The 18,407-nt window shown below is 36.3% G+C and overlaps 1 protein-coding gene across 1 annotated transcript; it reads left to right on the top strand.

The window, feature by feature from the left end:
- The first annotated feature begins 58 nt into the window (after window positions 1-58).
- On the top strand, window positions 59-17,413 carry LOC124835729 (regulatory-associated protein of TOR 1-like). Its single transcript, XM_088109817.1, has 23 exons — window positions 59-690; window positions 2,268-2,370; window positions 2,809-2,891; window positions 2,969-3,127; window positions 4,595-4,711; window positions 4,825-4,982; window positions 5,575-5,729; window positions 5,864-6,008; window positions 6,091-6,169; window positions 6,351-6,452; window positions 7,041-7,124; window positions 7,233-7,343; window positions 12,169-12,522; window positions 12,624-12,810; window positions 13,248-13,850; window positions 14,004-14,333; window positions 14,411-14,525; window positions 14,833-14,957; window positions 15,045-15,190; window positions 15,337-15,438; window positions 16,022-16,107; window positions 16,376-16,460; window positions 16,578-17,413. Exons 1-23 carry the CDS (start codon window positions 346-348, stop codon window positions 16,914-16,916), a joined length of 4,113 nt encoding a protein of 1,370 aa, XP_087965943.1. The 5' UTR covers window positions 59-345; the 3' UTR covers window positions 16,917-17,413.
- The last annotated feature ends 994 nt before the right edge of the window (window positions 17,414-18,407 follow it).

Genomic DNA, 18,407 nt, shown 5'->3' with positions numbered 1-18,407 from the left:
TTTTTCCCGTTCCAAAAAAGAAAAGTTTATTAAATTCCCCCAATATTTTTTTTCTCGGTTTGGTTTCACAAAATCGCAATTTGTATCACTCGTTTCCGTTTCCCTTCGTGGAGAGACAGTGCCTGCCGCCACTGTTCTATGCGCCCCCTTCTTCTTCATCATCGCCATCATCACCTTCTCTACCATCATCATCAACACCACCGCCACCATAACCATCACTATCATAGTCTTCAACGTCACCATCACCATCTTCATATTCTTCATCCTGCGAAAAGCTAGGGTTCCCTCCGTGTCAAAACCCTCCGCTATTCCATGTACGATCACTGAGGAGGGTTTCTGATTTGGATGGCATTGGGAGATTTGATGGCCTCTCGCTTTTCACAATCCACTGTTCTCGTCGTTCCCAGCCAAAACCACCACGACGATTCCACCGCCTCCTCTTCCTCCTCCTCCGTCGCCGTCGTCACAGCCAGTAACAACACTGAAGATGCCGATTTCGCGAACCGCGGCGACTCTGAAGCCGCCATCGCTAGCAGCAGCGGCAATTACACCGGGAATGGCGCCACCAGCATGGCCTACCTGCCGCAGACTGTGGTCCTCTGCGAGCTCCGCCACGAAGCCTTCGAGGCCGCCGTCCCCGCCGGCCCCGCCGACAGCGGCCTAGTCTCCAAGTGGCGACCCAAGGATAGGGTCAGTTCAATCGCTCTGAAAAGTTGGATTCAGTTGTTGTTTGTTAACCTTGTTTGTATTATATGCATTTTGTTATGATGAATCGGTGATTTACGATTTTCGTTAAATAGATATTGGAAAATTGTGAGTAGTGTGTCGTACTGCGTACATAAATTTGGGAAATGTAGAGAAAAAGGGCGTGTAGGTCAATGCAGTGGCAGCATTGGTGAGTGTGAATGGATGGCTTTGTTTTACTATGTTTGTGTATGTGATAATGTTGTTCGGGACTTGTCAAGGACGTAAAATGTTTGACCTGTTAAACATTCAGTCTTGTTAAGACAGGTCTAGATCCTTTGAAGTGCAAAAGTGAAATGCTGAGTGAAAAAGAACCAATGATTAATGAGAAAATCGAGTGAGTTCTGTGATGTTTGTGGGTTTTGATGCGGCTTCTTTCTTTACTACCCAGAGTGCACTGTGTACTTCAGCGGATCTTGAATTTGATCAATTCAAAATAATGATAACGTTATTGTAGTGGACCTAATTGATACTTGCATTGGGGAAATTTCTTCTATTACTTGTGTGCTTGGTGTTTGATGAATTCTTATTTTGCTAAAGATTTGGCTGTAAAAGTGGATGAACTATCCTGGAATTTGCTTGACTGAATTAATGATTTCCTAATGGAGGTGGGGAAGATTGTTTACATGTCTCTTTTTAGGGGACTTGTGTAAATCCTGGTAGCTTGCATTATGAAGTGGCTTGTTTACATTAAATGAAGGTTGCTAGCTTCTTATATTGGTTGAAATTGCTTTACTCTTGACAGAGGTGGATTTTGGTCTAAGTGTACGCATGTAAAATTAAGTATATGATTTTTTATAAGGAGCATTGTTAAATTCCAACCCTTTTTAAAAGTGTGAAATAAGCAGGTCACCTTTTGCGTAGTCTGATTCTTTCAATTTTAAATTGTGTTAGCAGTTTGCCAATGATCTTTAATTATTCCCTTCTTGTTCGTTTTTGGCAACTAGTGCAATTGCATTTTGTTAAAAGAAAAAGTCGAAGCTTCTTCAACATGAGTAGTTGCTTGACAATTAATCTTCTAAAGGTATAGATAGCATGTCAATTTTGGATATTCTGGCTGTCCGGCATTTGCTATTTTTCAATCTGTCTTATTACAGCTGTGGATATAACTTTGGAATGAAGATTGAACGAAGGGGTTGTGCTCTACTCAATAACATATAATTTCTTTCTGCATTTGAAATAAGGCATGACGAAGTGTGAAATGTATAAATGTGGTTTACTTTTTTGATAAGTTTTATACTGTTGGTTCGATACTTTTTTGGGGAGAGGGTCGGGTGGAGCTTATTTTTAAAGATAACATTTCTTCTATTTATATAGGATTTCTTGAATAGTAGTCTACCTTTGCAATGGATTTCTGGTGTAAATTATATTGATATTTTAACATTTTTCTTCATAATCAAAATATATTTTTTATCGAATTGTCTGTTTCTTTCTCTCAGATGTTTTAAATACTTCTTGAAGATGTTTATGTTATATCTGTTGTAAGATTTATGCTCCATTTTAACTCTAATTTTGTGGTGCAGATGAAGACAGGATGTGTAGCTCTAGTATTATGTTTGAACATTAGTGTGGACCCACCAGATGTAATAAAGATATCTCCTTGTGCTAGAATGGAGTGCTGGATAGGTCTCTTGTTACCTTTCATCTCATTTTATTTAATTGTTTTCTGTAGTTTGTACTCTCAAGTTGTTTCCTGGATTTGATATCTTTTGCATTACTTTGCTCATTTCATGTTTGGAAATAGCATCGGGCTTCTTAATAATATTATATGACTTGTTTTTGTTATTAACTATTTGTTTTTACAAGTTCGTATTTCTGATGTGTGCTGTTTTGCATTTATATTTTATGGATGAACTCTTTGATTCATTCTTGTCTTCAGCTTTTTATCCAGCCATTAACTTTTTGATCCCCAGCCTTGTTATTTAGAGTTGTTTGCAACTTGTTGATAAAAAATGTAGCTGAATGGGTTGAGTAGAATCTTTGTGATACATCAAAACTTTGGAGGCTTGCGACCATGATTAAGCTGCAAACAGTTTTTGATGCTTACCTTGTTCAATACCGCAGACCCATTTTCTATGGCACCACAAAAGGCATTGGAATCAATTGGAAAAACTTTGAGCAGTCAGTATGAAAGATGGCAACCAAAGGTGGGAATGTTTAAACTGCTTGTTCTCATGTTATGTTTGAAATTGTTTTGTAGTTAACCTTTTTGGGATCTTTATAGGCTCGCTATAAATGTCAACTTGACCCGACAGTGGATGAGGTGAAGAAACTTTGTACTACTTGTCGGAGATATGCAAAGTCAGAAAGGGTTTTATTCCATTACAATGGGCATGGTGTCCCAAAACCAACAGCTAATGGTGAAATATGGGTCTTCAATAAGGTCAATGTTGTATTTTTAGTTCTTGATGCAAGGTAGTTACTTGATAAATCAGATATTGTTCTCTTCATCCTAGCAATGTAAGCCTAGTTGAAAAAAAGTTGGCGTGGTTGGTTACAAAAATTGCCAGTCAACTTGTTAACTCATCTGAATTTATTTTCCTACACCCTCAAACCTAGTTAACTCATGTAAACACGAGCATACTTGCTCAAACTAGTGTAAAATCATGAGTTTAGAGTTGATTCAGCAAGATAGTTGAACATTAGAAAAAAGCCATAATGACACTGGATTTGTTTGTTTCTAGGTCATATTTTATGCTAAACGCATCTATGGAACAATTTTATGGTTCACTGGTTCTCTCTTGCAAGTTTCTGCCTGTTTTAGGTGCTGATGTTGTGTTCTATTGCAAGAACAAATCTCTCTTGGTGTCTTGCTCAGCTCTGCTCCATTTTGTGTTTCTGATTCTCCTGGACACTTTGCAATCTCACTTCTGTACCATTTTCTTTCCCTTGTTCAGTTTCATATACAGGGCTGGTGCAAACTACAAATTAGTGGGTTGTGTCATTAGGGCTTGATTTTTTTGGTCCTCTCTTGCTATTTTGGACAATTGGACCTCAGTTTAAGACCATCAACTTATTTTTTATGTAAAGCATAGGATCTTATATAATCAACTAGAGAAGGATAAAGGACAATAATATTGAAAAAGTATAAAAAACTTTAAAAAAGTATGTAATATGATCAACTAATGATAATATTACAGTAAAAATATAAAAGCGTTATTTATAACATCATATAATATTGAATTATTATGTTATTTGTAAGTTTTTTATTGCTTGAAGTAAAATCTTGCTACTTTGTGAAGCTTTCGTGAGTTTACATAAACTTTGGAGTTTGACTACCTTGTGTGTATAGGTTCTCACCTCTTTAAAAATATGCCGTTACCAATAGAGAAAATAGTATAAAAGATAAAAATGGGAGAATGGAAAATGAATGATTCTGTATGTATGAGACAAAGCCATGAATAGAAGCAAAATAAGGTGGCAAAAGTATGAGAATAAAATGGGTAACAAAGCCATTCACTATTTAGGCATGATGAATATATTGTATTTTACTTATTTTACTTTCATGCCTTTGCTCAGATTTTTGTCAGCAAGTGCAACAAGGGGTATATTAAGTATTCATAAAAAAAGTAAATAAATATAAATGGTATTTATTTTGTACATGAGAAGAGTTCACAATAATCATTTTGTTAGAAAAGGCAAAAGTTTTTACTCCTGACCTTACATCGATAATAACTGATAAAAGGTTAAAACTAAACTGGAATTGTATCCTATCGCAAATGCCTTATTAGTTTAACTTTTGCTACTAGATATCATGGGTTCCAATTGAGTATAAAGCCCTCAGTTACAATATCATGATGAGAATAACTATAAGGCATTCCTATTCTCATTTTCATCATATGTTATGCAGAGTTATACGCAGTATATCCCATTACCCATCAATGAACTTGATTCTTGGCTGAAGACCCCATCAATTTATGTTTTTGATTGCTCTGCAGCTGGGTTGATTGTGAATTCCTTCATTGAGGTATCCACACAAAACCATGTTATTAAATACTTATAAAAAAAACCCAAATGTATTGCTACTGATTTTGTCTTTTTTGGACTGCCAAATTTGTTACTGGACTTGTTATTGATAAGCTTCATGAGTGGAGTGCTTCCAACTCCACTGTGTCCCAAAGGGATTGCATTCTGCTTGCAGCATGTGAAGCACACGAGACTTTGCCTCAGAGTGCAGAATTCCCTGCTGATGTGTTTACATCATGCCTTACAACGCCTATAAAGATGGCATTACGATGGTGAAACTTCTCATTAATTCCTACTTAGTTTATCTTGTTTAGAATGTTTAATATGAAACATTGACGTAGGTTTAGCATACATTATTATTATTTTTGTTTAAACATTAGCATTATGCATGAATTTTGAATGCATTGTGCATGGAGTTCTAAATAATGAACATTTTTGTTACATGAATTGTTTTACATTACCCTCCCAATCTTTAATCTGATTATACTTTCCTATATGTGACCCTTACTTAACTACTTTTATCTAATAGCATTTCATGATGGCAGATTGTATTCATCATAATCCAGAATCATAAATGTCAGTTTTTATCATACAGTTTCTCCTTAGGAGTATTATTGCGTTTAACTGATTTATTATCTTCAATGTAACTTTTGCAGTACATTAGTTATAGGAGAAAAAAGCCAGTGATAAAAATGTTTATTTTTACTATGAAATTGATTATATGCCCAACATCTACATTTGCATTACTAACTTAACTGTCCTCATTTTCTCTAGCTCCTGAACTTTCAAGTGTTGGCAAGTGACAATTGTATATCTCAGCAAACTGGCTCTTGATACCTTTTGTGTGATGTAAATTTTCTCTAGGTTTTGTACGCGATCATTACTTCGTGAATCACTTGATTATTCACTTATAGACAAGATACCTGGCCGTCCTAATGATCGAAAGACACTTCTAGGTGAATTGAATTGGATCTTTACAGCAGTAACTGATACGATTGCCTGGAATGTTCTTCCCCATGGTGGGTCTCAACCCTCATTTTCATTTTCTCTGACTTACTAAATTGCAACAGTTTCTTTCTAAATTCCAGTTATTTAGCAAGCAATTTTAGTTGGTATCTTTTTATCTTATATTGATAATTATTTTGTCCTGCAGATCTTTTTCAAAGACTGTTCAGACAGGATTTGCTTGTTGCTAGTCTGTTTCGAAATTTTCTACTTGCTGAGAGAATCATGCGATCTGCAAATTGTTCTCCTGTTTCTCACCCAATGTTACCTCCAACCCACCAGCATCATATGTGGTATTGTTGGTGATTATTGTTATGATATTTTTTTGTGTTGCGAAATTTTTTAGACAGTTTATGTTTTTTCTCCATACTTCAGGGATGCATGGGACATGGCTGCTGAGCTGTGCCTCTCTCAACTTCCATCTTTAGTTGAGGATCCTAATGCTGAATTTCAGGTATCTTGAATTCTGGATTTATTTTTTGTAATAGCTTTAATGTAGAGTTCGTTCTGGTATTGAATATTAACTAGTAACAATTAGCTAAGGTATTCTGATTTGTCAAGGAATAATTGCAATACGAAGGATTATGTATGAGTTTTGAGCTTACCTGACGAAGTATGTTATTGTTCTCTATCAGCCTAGTACATTTTTCACTGAGCAGTTGACAGCATTTGAGGTATGGCTTGACCATGGTTCTGAACATAAGAAACCACCAGAGCAGTTGCCTATAGTTCTTCAGGTGCGATTTATGTTTTTGTCTTTGTTTCTTTTCGAGCCATTGTGTTGCTTTATAATACTCTTGTTAGGTATGTTACTTGATTTTTATGAAATCAACTGTCTGTTCCTGTTCCTTATTAACCTTTTGATGGGTAAGTGTTTCTTATTATTATCCTTATGATAGACATTTGTCTAAATGATGTATTTGTAGTGAGCATCCACTCTCTTAACAATGGGTCTAGCCATATCTAGCTGTAATAGCAATGGACATTTTCTGTTTTGTTCATTCAACATACATTACTCTAATTGTCCTAAAATGTTTTTCTGAAAGTGTGTTATGGTCAATTCTTGTCTCAATTATTTACTATTCATTTATTTAAGGAACTTTCTTGCAATTTGTTTGACTTGGCAATCATCTTCCTATTTCTTGATTCTATGTAGGTTCAGAAATTTCACCCTTGGATCATTTGCAAAATCACCTTTCAATCTTTCTTACACGCTATTGACTTGAATTAGTTTTTCCTTTTTTTCACAATAAGTATACTTTATACTTCTGGGAAAATCGATTGCCAGATGTTTATACCTTTTCCATGCATTGTTCCTGTATCAGGTTTTACTTAGTCAATGCCATCGCTATCGGGCCTTAGTGCTGCTTGGAAGGTTCCTTGATATGGGGCCATGGGCGGTTGATCTGGTAGTTTTTCTCTAGATTCATTAACTATTGTTCCATTTGTTTTACCTATTTATTTATTTATTTATCTGTAAAGGTTTACGAGAACTTAATACCTAGTTTTTAATGTAGGCATTATCTGTTGGAATATTTCCTTATGTTCTAAAGCTATTACAAACAACAACACCAGAACTACGTCAGATCCTTGTATTCATATGGACAAAGATTCTTGCACTTGACAAGGTAGATTCGGTGGAAAATAAATTCTTGATGTAAATGTCAATTACATGTTGGTTTTTAGTTATTTTAGAGAAGTAGTTGTTTATTATGGTAGGCATTGAAAAGTATGTGATTTTTTTTTTCAATATTATATTCGACCAAACATGTGTTAAATCATGTTGAAATTTTGTCTTGGTCAGTGAAGGTTACTTTTACTGTGGTAGTTATTGCAGTATATTCGCTTGCTTTGCATGGTGCTGGATGTGCCAAGAAAAGTTGAATATGAGAACATTTGAAAAAGATATAGTTTTTTTTTTATCCAAAATTAATCTGAACCAAGCATGCATTAAATCAGGTTGAAATTTTGTCTTACTCACTGAAGGTTTTTAATCTAGTATTGCACTATATACATTAGCTTTGCATGGGGCTGGACAAGCCAAGAAAAGTAGAAAGATTGAGGAAGAAGAAGATAAGGAAAATAGGGAAAGAAGCATTTAACCTTTGTTTTGACTAGAAAAGAGGATAAATTAAGGGAGGAGGAAGTTTTAAAAATTTTAATTGAGGGAAAACTTTGGAAGATTTTGGTTTCTTGAAGTTCTTTTTCATGAACTTTATTTGCGCCCTCTAAACCCTATTTTTATCTTCTGCAATAAAACTTTCAAATTTAAATACACGTCATACTTTTTTTTTTTCAAACCAAACATATGTATGGCCATAATGCTATTACTCAATCATCCCATATCCTACTTGTTATAACTATAGAATAAGGAACAAAACCTATATAATGAAGAATATATAGATCACACACACACACATATATATATTATTAGGGACGTTATAATATATATCTATATCATGTCTTTATTTTTAGAGGATATATCACGTTCAATATAAATAAAACATCCATGTCTAAAAATCATACCATTTCAGATCAATATTTCTTTCTTTCCTATAGTTTAATATGGTATCTAGAGTCTTTTTCAAAACTATGTTGGCTTGACCCCCTGCCTTAGGATGGTAATTTCTTGGGGAAACCTTTTTCTTAGGTTTGCATGCACTATTCTAGTGCTGCCTCTGATGAGTTTTTGATGACCATCATTAGCTTCAGCAAACATAAGGTTGGGATTGCACTGTGCCTTATAATGATACTTTCTTGGGGAAACCTTTTTCTTAGGTTAGCTTGCACTATTCTAGTGCTGCCTCTGATGAGTTTTTGATGACCATCATTTAGCTTTGGCAAACATAAGGTTGGGATTGCGCTGTGCCAACCTATCCAACCATCCTAAAGCCGATGCAAACCACCCATGAACATGCTTAGACGAGCGTCTTATCTCTTGTTCTGACCACAACTCCTGTTGGTGCATGGCAGCATGTGTAGTGGTGCCAGACAGTTGACCAACCTGTGCCCAGGTCACGTCCTTTATGTGCTCCTACCTATAGTAGTGGCAGATCCATTAGAGTTGGTTTGCTGGTCCAGTCTACTTCTTCACCAAGGAAAAAAATGTCTTCCAGCTCCATATCATCATTTAGAACAAATTTTCATATCTTTTCCTAACCATATTGTTAGTATTGAAAAGATAGATGAGTTTAACTATTCAACTTAGGCTTCCAAAATTGGGTTATGATTAAGTAGGTTGCACAACAAATCCTATCGTACGACAATTCCTGAATTTGTTCCTATAGAACAGTGTAAACAATGGATAAATCCATGCTCAACTATGTAGCGTATTACATCTATAATTCACACTTCGCTTAAACCTATTTTTTTTGTCCCCATGATATGTGCACTTCTATTTGGAGTGAGGATTGTGCTTCCCTTTATAGCAACGACACTCTGCCCATACAAAGTGTGCAAAGAGCCCTATGTCTGTGTTATGCAACTTCATGCTGCCTTACATGATTTTAGCGAGCTCCTTCCCCCATATGCATATTTAAAGAAGGAATTTAAGAATCACAATGTTTATGACCTTAGGCTTGTAAGGTTTGCCACAAGAGTATTTTGGTACACATGATTTGATTTTGGGATCATGATATACCCTACTATGACTTCTACATCATTTCCGGTTCCCCATGTCTTATAAAATAAACATACATACATATTTCACAATGGATATTGTTCAATATATTATATTATTAGATATCCTAGATAGATATCTTATCTTTATCTTTTATTTTTAGTTATTTTGTTATTATTCTTTATTTGTATTTTGGGTTTAGTTCATATTTTTCTTATTATAAATACAGTACCTTAGGTGGATTTTTCTACACAAGGGAGATTAATCCCATATAGTTTTTACTATATTCAATAGACATAACAGTGATAAGTGTTGGAAGCTACATGGGAACCACATTGTTCAACCAATATTACCCATGCATCTAATGTTGAGCCACCTGTTGCTCCTACACTACCAATTGGTTTATCTTGTATGTCTTTGACAACATATGAAGACTTAATTGAATGGTGAGAGACACCTCAATCTACTAGTAACAATATTTTGGTGGCATATTGGCATTAATCTGCTTGTCCATATCAATCTCCAGTATTCGGGTCATTGACACTAGTGTAAATGTTCATATATCTGATAACCGTTTTTTTTCTTATCCTTTACAACTACGGCCAATTTTCCTTTTATAACTACTAGCAATGGTTCACAAACACAAGCTTGCAGCATGGGTAATATCCAACCCCTCTCATCCATTGCTAACATTGTTCTTTGTGTTCCTAAATTCCCTTTTAGTTTACTTTCACTGAAATCGAAATCCCATGACATCATCTTCACTTTCACTAAAATTAATGTTACCTTGTAAGGCCAAATATTTGGCATGATGATTGGCGTTAGATATACGAGTCATGTCATTTAAGAAAACATGTTTGTTGGTTGTTTCATGATAGTCCCATTAAACAAGATTCATCTCATTTTTTTCTAGTTCATCTTGTATTGTTGTTCCTTTTGGTTCTAAATATCTTATTGCTTTATTGATGATTATTACAAATGTACCTGGGTCCAGTTCTATGGTGAGTGCCTGGTCCAGTTCGCCGATGCAGACTTTCGCTTCCTCTTCTTTGGTTTGAGTGGGCTCACTCACTCTCTCGTAGCCTTTTCTTTCTCCCTCCGCGCAATGTCAGATACATATTATATACATATATTTGTTTTCTGATTTAAATTGTTTTTATTATTTTCTGTTGCGTGTTATTTGTTATACACTCTTAAAGTATAACTTAATGGCGAATTTGATTGCTACAAAGATTTCTTGCTTGCCAAAGAATACACAAAAATCTATGGGCAAGGTTATTTTAGCACTTCTCTTGTTGCAAAAATGACATATATGAGACATCTTTTTTATAATTCAAATATTCACCATTGGACTATGTCTCGGCTTGACATCAAGAATACATTTTTGCATGGTGATCTTGATAGCAACATGAGAAACCTTTTGGATTTGGTGCTCAAGGGGAGTGATATGGCCTAAAGCAATCATCCCATGCACAGTTTGGGCAGTTTTGAATTATCATCCAAAAATTTGGAATGACGTAGTGATGTTGATCATTCAATGTTTTATTGTCATTCTCCCTAAGGATGTATGTATTTCTCATGGACAACATTGTTATCATAGGTAGTGGTGATAAAAAGGGTATTGTCCAACTAAAACGATATCTTAAAAGTTTCATTCAAAAGATCTTGACTTGGTCTAGAGGTTGTATAGTCCAAGGATGGTTTGATCAAACTAACAAAAAGAATATGCTGCCGACATTTTGGAAGAAACAGGGATGTTAAATGCTAAGCTTATGGGATATCAATGGATCTCAGTGTCAAACTTGTACCTGATTAGGGAGAACCGTATTTTGATCTTGGGAGATACAAGTTAGTTGGTAAGCTAAATTATTTTGTTGTAACTTGTCCTAACATTGCCTTTGTAGTGAGTGTAGTAAATTAATTTTTCAACTCTTCCTAGTCAAGTTGTTGGTTATTATGATGCTAACTTGGTAGGGTCACCGTGTGATAGACACTTTACTTCAATATATTGTGTTCTTGTTGGAGGCAATTTAATATCATGGAAAAGTAAGAAACGAAATGTCATGGCAAGATGAAGTTTAGAAGCATAATACAAGATAATAATGACATTAGTCATTTATGAGCTCATATAGCTAAAAAAACTCAGCTTGAATTTGGAGAAGATTCCCAAATGCACCTTATATGTGACAACTGGGCACCATTACACAATGCTTCTAATCTTGTCTTTCATGAGAGGACCAAATTCATTGAAGTAAATTGTCATTTCAAAAGGGAATAAGTGAAGTGTGAAAATATCACCCCTAAATTTTTCAGCTGTAGTGAACAGTAGGCTAGCATATTCACCACGTGGTTAAGAGGACCAAAGATTGATCAAAATTGCATCAAGCCATGCACATGTGATTTATAAGCTCCAACTTGAGGGAGAATGTTATAATTATAGAATAAGAAATAAATTCTCTCTCTCTCTCTCTCTCTCTCTCTCTCTTTATATATATATATATATATATATATATATATATATATATATATATATATCAACAGTGTCTTTATTTATTCTCATATATCCTTATATGCTTCAGCTTTAAGGGGAGGGTTATAATTGTAAAAATAAAGTGTATATCCTATCATTCTTTATTGGAGAGGATATTGAATCTCTGTTTCTTTTGTATTGATTCCTTTTTCTCAATATGAATGAGGCATCCTTATTGTCTTAGAAACATACAGTTTCAGCTCAATAAACTCCATTATCATAGTTATGAATATTCTGTTTTTTGCTGACCTTATTTAATGTCTGCTGTGTCTGGTATGACTTTGTTCCATTTTCTGTGTTGTAGTCATGTCAGGTTGATCTAGTGAAGGATGGTGGTCATATCTATTTCATTAAGTTTCTTGATAGCATGGAAGCATATCCAGAGCAACGGGCAATGGCTGCTTTTGTTTTGGCTGTGATTGTGGACGGTCATAGACGCGGCCAAGAAGCTTGTATGGAAGCTGGTTTGATTCATGTCTGCTTAAAGCACCTTCAGAGTTCATGTCCTATTGATTCACAAACTGAACCCCTTTTCCTTCAGTGGCTTTGCCTGTGTCTGGGGAAATTGTGGGAAGACTTCTCAGAGGCACAAACAATTGGTTTACAGGACGATGCAACTACTATATTTGCTCCTCTATTGTCTGAACCCCAGCCAGAGGTTTATGCCCTACTTATTGGTTCTATTTCCAGTTGCCAGATGATTACAATTTTTGATGAATTAATCAAATAAATTCAGTCATTCAATTTATTGTTTTACAGGTTAGGGCATCTGCTGTTTTTGCACTGGGTACCCTTCTTGATGTGGGATTTGATACATGTAGAAGTGTTGGTGGCGATGAAGAATGCGACGATGATGAAAAGTTTAGGGCTGAAGTTAGTATAGTTAAGAGTATGTTAGGTGTTGCTTCAGATGGGAGTCCATTGGTGAGGGCAGAGGTAGCAGTAGGTAGGTGATTAAGCATCTGATCCTATTTTTTGTTTTGAATTTGTGAATACATTTAATTTTCTTGTGATTAGATTGGTAGAGCTCAGACAGGAGGTTGTTGTTTTTAATATATATCATCATTGCAATTTTTTAATTATTTGCAAACAAGTTCCTAACAGCTGGTTGTTTTTGAACTTAGAGAAAGATGACAAGCCTTAAAACAAAGTAACTGTTACTGGTGAATAAGAAAGAAAATATCTGCAGAAAAAGTCATCAAACTTGCATCTAAAAACATATTTTTATTTGTGTTTCTATTGTAGCTTCTAATTTTATTGCAATGCTGTTAATCAGTTTGTAGTCTAAGACAACTTAATGTTGTCAATAGAGTATAGGAGAGCTGCTATACTTTAGAAATGGATCTGAGGCATGTTGCTGACTTTTTTTTTTTCAACTGTCAGCTTTAGCACGATTTGCTTTTGGCCACAACAAGCACCTGAAGTCTATTGCTGCTGCATATTGGAAGCCCCAACCTAATTCTTTGATTAATTCCTTACCTTCATTGGCTAATATAAAAGGTTCAGTTGGTGGATATCCTAAACAGAACCAACATATACCTCATGGAAGTATTGTTTCCCCTCAAATTGGTCCTATCAGGGTTGGAAGTGACAATTCTCCTGTGGTTCGAGATGGACGGGTCTCTTCTAGCAGTCCTCTTACTAGTTCGGGAATCATGCATGGGTCCCCATTGTCTGATGATTCATCTCATCATTCTGATTCAGGAATTCTAAATGATGGTTTCAGCAATGGAGTGGTTAACCACACTGGACCAAAGCCCTTGGACAATGCATTGTATTCACAATGTGTACTTGCTATGTGTACTTTAGCCAAAGATCCATCTCCACGCATTGCAAATCTTGGTCGTCGAGTACTGTCCATCATAGGTATTGAACAAGTGGTTGCAAAACCAATGAAGTCTAGTGGTGTTCGAACTGCTGAATCTACAGCTTCTCCAGCTCTTGCTGGACTGGCTCGATCCTCATCTTGGTTTGATATGAATGGAGGTAGATCTCTTTTTCAGTTTTACTTAATGGTTGATCCTCTTGGATAATAACTTCCAAAGCAGTTTCATGAAGTTTATCTCCAATTTTATTTGTTATAATCCCTGCTGCATTGTTGCAAGCCTTTCTGCTAATTATTGCTTGTTGCTCTGACAGGACATTTACCACTGACCTTCAGAACTCCTCCGGTCAGTCCTCCTCGCCCAAGTTATATAACTGGAATGCGTAGAGTCTGTTCATTGGAGTTTAGGCCCCACCTAATGAATTCTCCGGACTCTGGATTGGCTGATCCACTTTTAGGTTCTGGTGGAGCTTCTGGAACTTCAGATAGAAGCTTTCTTCCACAGTCAACTATCTATAGTTGGAGTTGTGGGCACTTTTCCAAACCACTATTAACTGCTGCAGATGATAGTGAAGAAGTATCGGCCAGAAGAGAGGAGAAGGAAAAGCTTGCACTGGAGCACATAGCAAAATGCCAGCACTCTGGTTTGGATTTCTCTTTTTATTTTTATTAGGTGTGTTGCTTACAGATGTATGGCTGACATTCTATTTTTTCGTTGCAGATGTTAGCAGGCTTACAAATCCAATTGCTAAGTGGGACATCAAGGGTACACAAACAGCATTGCTGCAACCTTTCTCCCCTATAGTAATAGCTGCTGATGAGAATGAACGTATCAGGTATGTGAAGCTAATCCATAACTTTATAAGTTAAACTGGGACTGTTATGAAGCTGGGCATAGCTTTTTTAGTTTAGGTAATGTTAGGACAATTGTTTACAGGCCTATAAAAATCATCTGTGGTGAATTTCTAGAAGTAATATATTTCCAAATATATTCAGGGTTGGTAGCACTTGGAAGACTGAGTGACGTTTATTAGTTATGAGGACTTGACAACTGAATGACAATTACCTAGCATAATTTATACACAGTAGGAATTCAGACTTTTAACCTGGTTAGAGTATAATGATCTTTGGAGTTCTCTGCAGGATATGGAACCATGAGGAGGCAGCACTGCTTAACAGTTTTGATAATCATGATTTTCCTGACAAAGGGATTTCTAAGCTCTGCCTTGTAAATGAGCTTGATGATAGTTTGCTCCTTGCTGCTTCATGTACTTTTCTCGCCTGTTTAATATTATTATACATTTCATTCTCTACTTGTTAGTACTTTAATCTTATCGGTGAATCTTATGGTACAGCTGATGGAAACATACGGATTTGGAAAGATTATACTCTGAAGGGTAAACAAAAACTTGTCACTGCATTCTCTTCAATTCATGGTCATAAACCTGGTGTGAGGAGTCTCAATGCAGTTGTTGATTGGCAACAACAATGTGGTTATCTGGTAAGATTATTTTTTTAATCATTCTTGGAAGTGTTGGAAATATTTCTCTTCCCCCATGTGTTAAATTGAATATCTAATTATTTCCTCGTATTGTGAAGCTAATGATTTTCTTATGGTGTTCTTTGTTACATTTTTACATTTAACAGTATGCATCGGGTGAGATATCATCTACTTTGTTATGGGATGTTGATAAAGAGCAGCTTGTTAATACTATACCTTCATCATCAGATTGCAGTGTCTCAGCGTTGGTAAGCTTCAGCTATGCGAGAATGCTTTGTCAGTAATTTTGCTTGATATAGACAGTTAAGCAGTTGTTTTACCTTATGAGGATTTACTAAATTTTCCAAGGTAATTGAGCTGAATTCGTGAGTTTTTGCTTGCCAACCTCATTTAGAACAGGTTTCTTTACTGATAAGTCGTGTTTTATAAAGCCTTTTTTTTAATAATGATCGATGGCTTCTTACTGTTGAAATGCCCCCGTGCCCCTTTTTCTGGGGCCTCTTCAAGGTACATGATTGTTTTTGAACGTGAAGACTGAAGCACCTTTGTTGATCTTATTGTATTTGCCTTTGCCATAGATAGTTGTCTATCTCAAATAATAATGCAGTGGCCGCCCCCGAATCTGCTAAGGGCTAGTGTTATTTTCACTATTCTCAAGTTTTGTCAAACATTAAATAATAATTAAACCTAACCGATATTGATTCCCCATATTGATGATATGCACGAATCATCAATCATGACTGCCCCCTTTTAGTATTATTTTACTCGTTCCTTAACTACGTAACAAAGCAATTGTCCTTTGATTTTTACACATTTTGTCATGTGGTTCAGGCTGCATCTCAAGTTCACGGGGGACATTTTGCTGCTGGTTTTGTTGATGGTTCTGTCAGACTTTATGATGTCAGAATACCTGAAATGTAAGCACCTCAGATGAATTTCTTCCATCATGATGCAAATAATAGCATGGTTCTTTGTTAACTTTTATTGATGTGATTGAATCCAGCATCATTGTTGTTTATCACCTACATGTTTTGATATGGTCATGCATGCATCTAATAATGAATTTATGATTTAATTTCCTCAATCAATACTAGTGTTTTAAGTTTTATCGTAAGTATAAAGCTTTTAAGGTCCAATTTAGAAGTCTCTGTCTCTGTAATCACTAATGGCAATAATGCTTCTTAGGCTCGTCTGTGAGTTAAGACCTCATACGCAAAGAGTAGAAAAAGTTGTGGGGATTGGCTTTCAACCTGGATTAGACCAAGGAAAGGTAAAAAGAGCATCTTCATAGTTTGATATGTTTTTTCTTTTGAGTTGTCATTCTTAAATTTGTGAATTTGATTTGAAGTTGATTAATCAATTATGTCACACTGTTGGTTTTCTTCAGATTATCAGTGCTTCTCAGGCTGGGGACATCCAATTTCTTGATATAAGAAATGTTAGGAGCACCTATCTTACAATCGAAGCTCATAGGGGATCACTCACAGCATTAGCTGTACATAGACATGCTCCAATTATTGCTAGTGGTTCAGCGAAACAACTCATTAAAGTTTTTAGTCTGGAGGGTGATCAACTAGGCACCATTCGTTACTATCCTACACTAATGGCCCAGAAAATTGGTTCTGTAAGTTGTCTAAATTTCCATCCATACCAGGTGTTACTTGCTGCTGGTGCTGCAGATGCATGCGTTTGTATCTATGCTGACGACAACACTCAAGCAAGATGAATCTGCATTTTTTTCCCATGATTTCATCGGTTGTCTCCAGCTCAGAAGAGTGCATCAAACATCACTCAGGAACGCCACGCATATTTCTTGCAGTTGGGTAATCCTGTCATGATGCTTTAATCCCTCTCCGCTGTGAATACATCTGAAAATATTGGTAGGGGTATATTCTGCTGATAGTGTATGCAAGATATTCATTAGCCTCCATGGTTAGAGGGTTGCACTCGACTGGAAGAAAATCATGCTTATTGATTGGAGGCTTCGGCAAATAATGTCAATCGTCGTAAATGTGTGTAAATATCATTTTCTCCATAATTATTTTCTATTCCTGTTTTGCGTGCTATTCCCACCTTTTGTAAATTTTTTTGTCAGATTACATAAGCTAGTTTGCTGACAAATGTGGTCCTGGAAATGGGGCATCTCACTCATGATTGTAGTTTCCGTTGAATTGGGGGACCCTTGTTTTTAACCAACGTGTAATTAAATTCAAGTTTGTCCAAGTGTGCAATTTCTTTTCTTAACCTAAATCTGGGTTTTCGCAATTTTATCTTTGTACCATGACAACAATAACGAATATTAGCTAGAATTTTCAGTAAGCTGATTCTAGTGGTTTTGCCGTAACAAGGGGAAGTGATTTTCGACATCTAAAGTTTCCAATAAAATAAAAAGGAAAACGATACTCAGACAACAAATTTTGACAACATTTCGACACAGCCTACGTGTCAGCATATGAGCGGTCCACGTTTTGAGGGAAAAAGCTGCTGAAATCTGAGAAAACCTGCTTCAATTGTGACGTGGCGAGGGACGGGCACGGGCAGAGTAAAAGTTGCGTTTCAAATTTGAAATTCATTTTCGAACTTCGTAGAGAGAAGCCGCGCGAACATTGGGGACGGATGCTGTGACCTAGACAGAGAGACGAGAGAGTTGGAGAAAGGGTTCACGAGCGAGAGAGAGACGGAGTGCTTGCCGGAGTGCCGCCGTTCACTGTCGAAGGCCGTGTCGGAGAGATCGAACGCCTCCAGCCCGTTCCGTTTCAGGGGCGCCGCAGGTCCGACGTCGACCGGTCGAAGCGAACACGACATCATGTTCCGTCCGTTCCGGCCCAGCGACTTAGGGAGGCGTTGAAGGTGTCGCTTCGTCCCAGCTGGCGCCGGACCTTTCTTCTAAAGATATTGCCGTCATGAAGAGGCGGATTGCAAATGTTCTTGAACTTGGGGAAACGGTATGTATGTATTTTATCATTCTTAATTTTCTGATTTTTTATTTCTTTGTTCTACTGAAGTATCATTGTAAAATACAATATTTATTTTCCAATTCACTCCAGAGTAGTTGTAGATCATCCATTTGTTTAGGCAATCATTGGTTTTTTATGTGGCCAAGGAGTTGTGGAATTTCTTGCTAAGGGTAGTTCATATCCTTAAAAAATATTATCCAGTTAAAAATATTTTACTCTCAAATCTGAACGTGTAAGGAATGTGTAATTTTGACATTGTG

Source organism: Vigna umbellata, chromosome 3, assembly GCF_029865625.1.
Source record: "Vigna umbellata cultivar VRB3 chromosome 3, Vumbellata_1.0, whole genome shotgun sequence".
In the NCBI taxonomy this organism is placed as follows: Eukaryota; Viridiplantae; Streptophyta; class Magnoliopsida; order Fabales; family Fabaceae; genus Vigna; species Vigna umbellata.
The sequence above is the reverse complement of the archived record's forward strand: the minus strand, read 5'-3'. Positions and strand labels throughout refer to the sequence as shown.

Bases quoted from the DNA above. Each gene is read 5' to 3' on its own strand.
- LOC124835729 (XM_088109817.1), top strand. From the start codon at position 346: ATGGCATTGGGAGATTTGATGGCCTCTCGCTTTTCACAATCCACTGTT. The intron at 3,128-4,594 runs GTCAATGTTGTA...TATGTTATGCAG, and splicing joins AAATATGGGTCTTCAATAAG to AGTTATACGCAGTATATCCC. The intron at 7,344-12,168 runs GTAGATTCGGTG...TCTGTGTTGTAG, and splicing joins AGATTCTTGCACTTGACAAG to TCATGTCAGGTTGATCTAGT.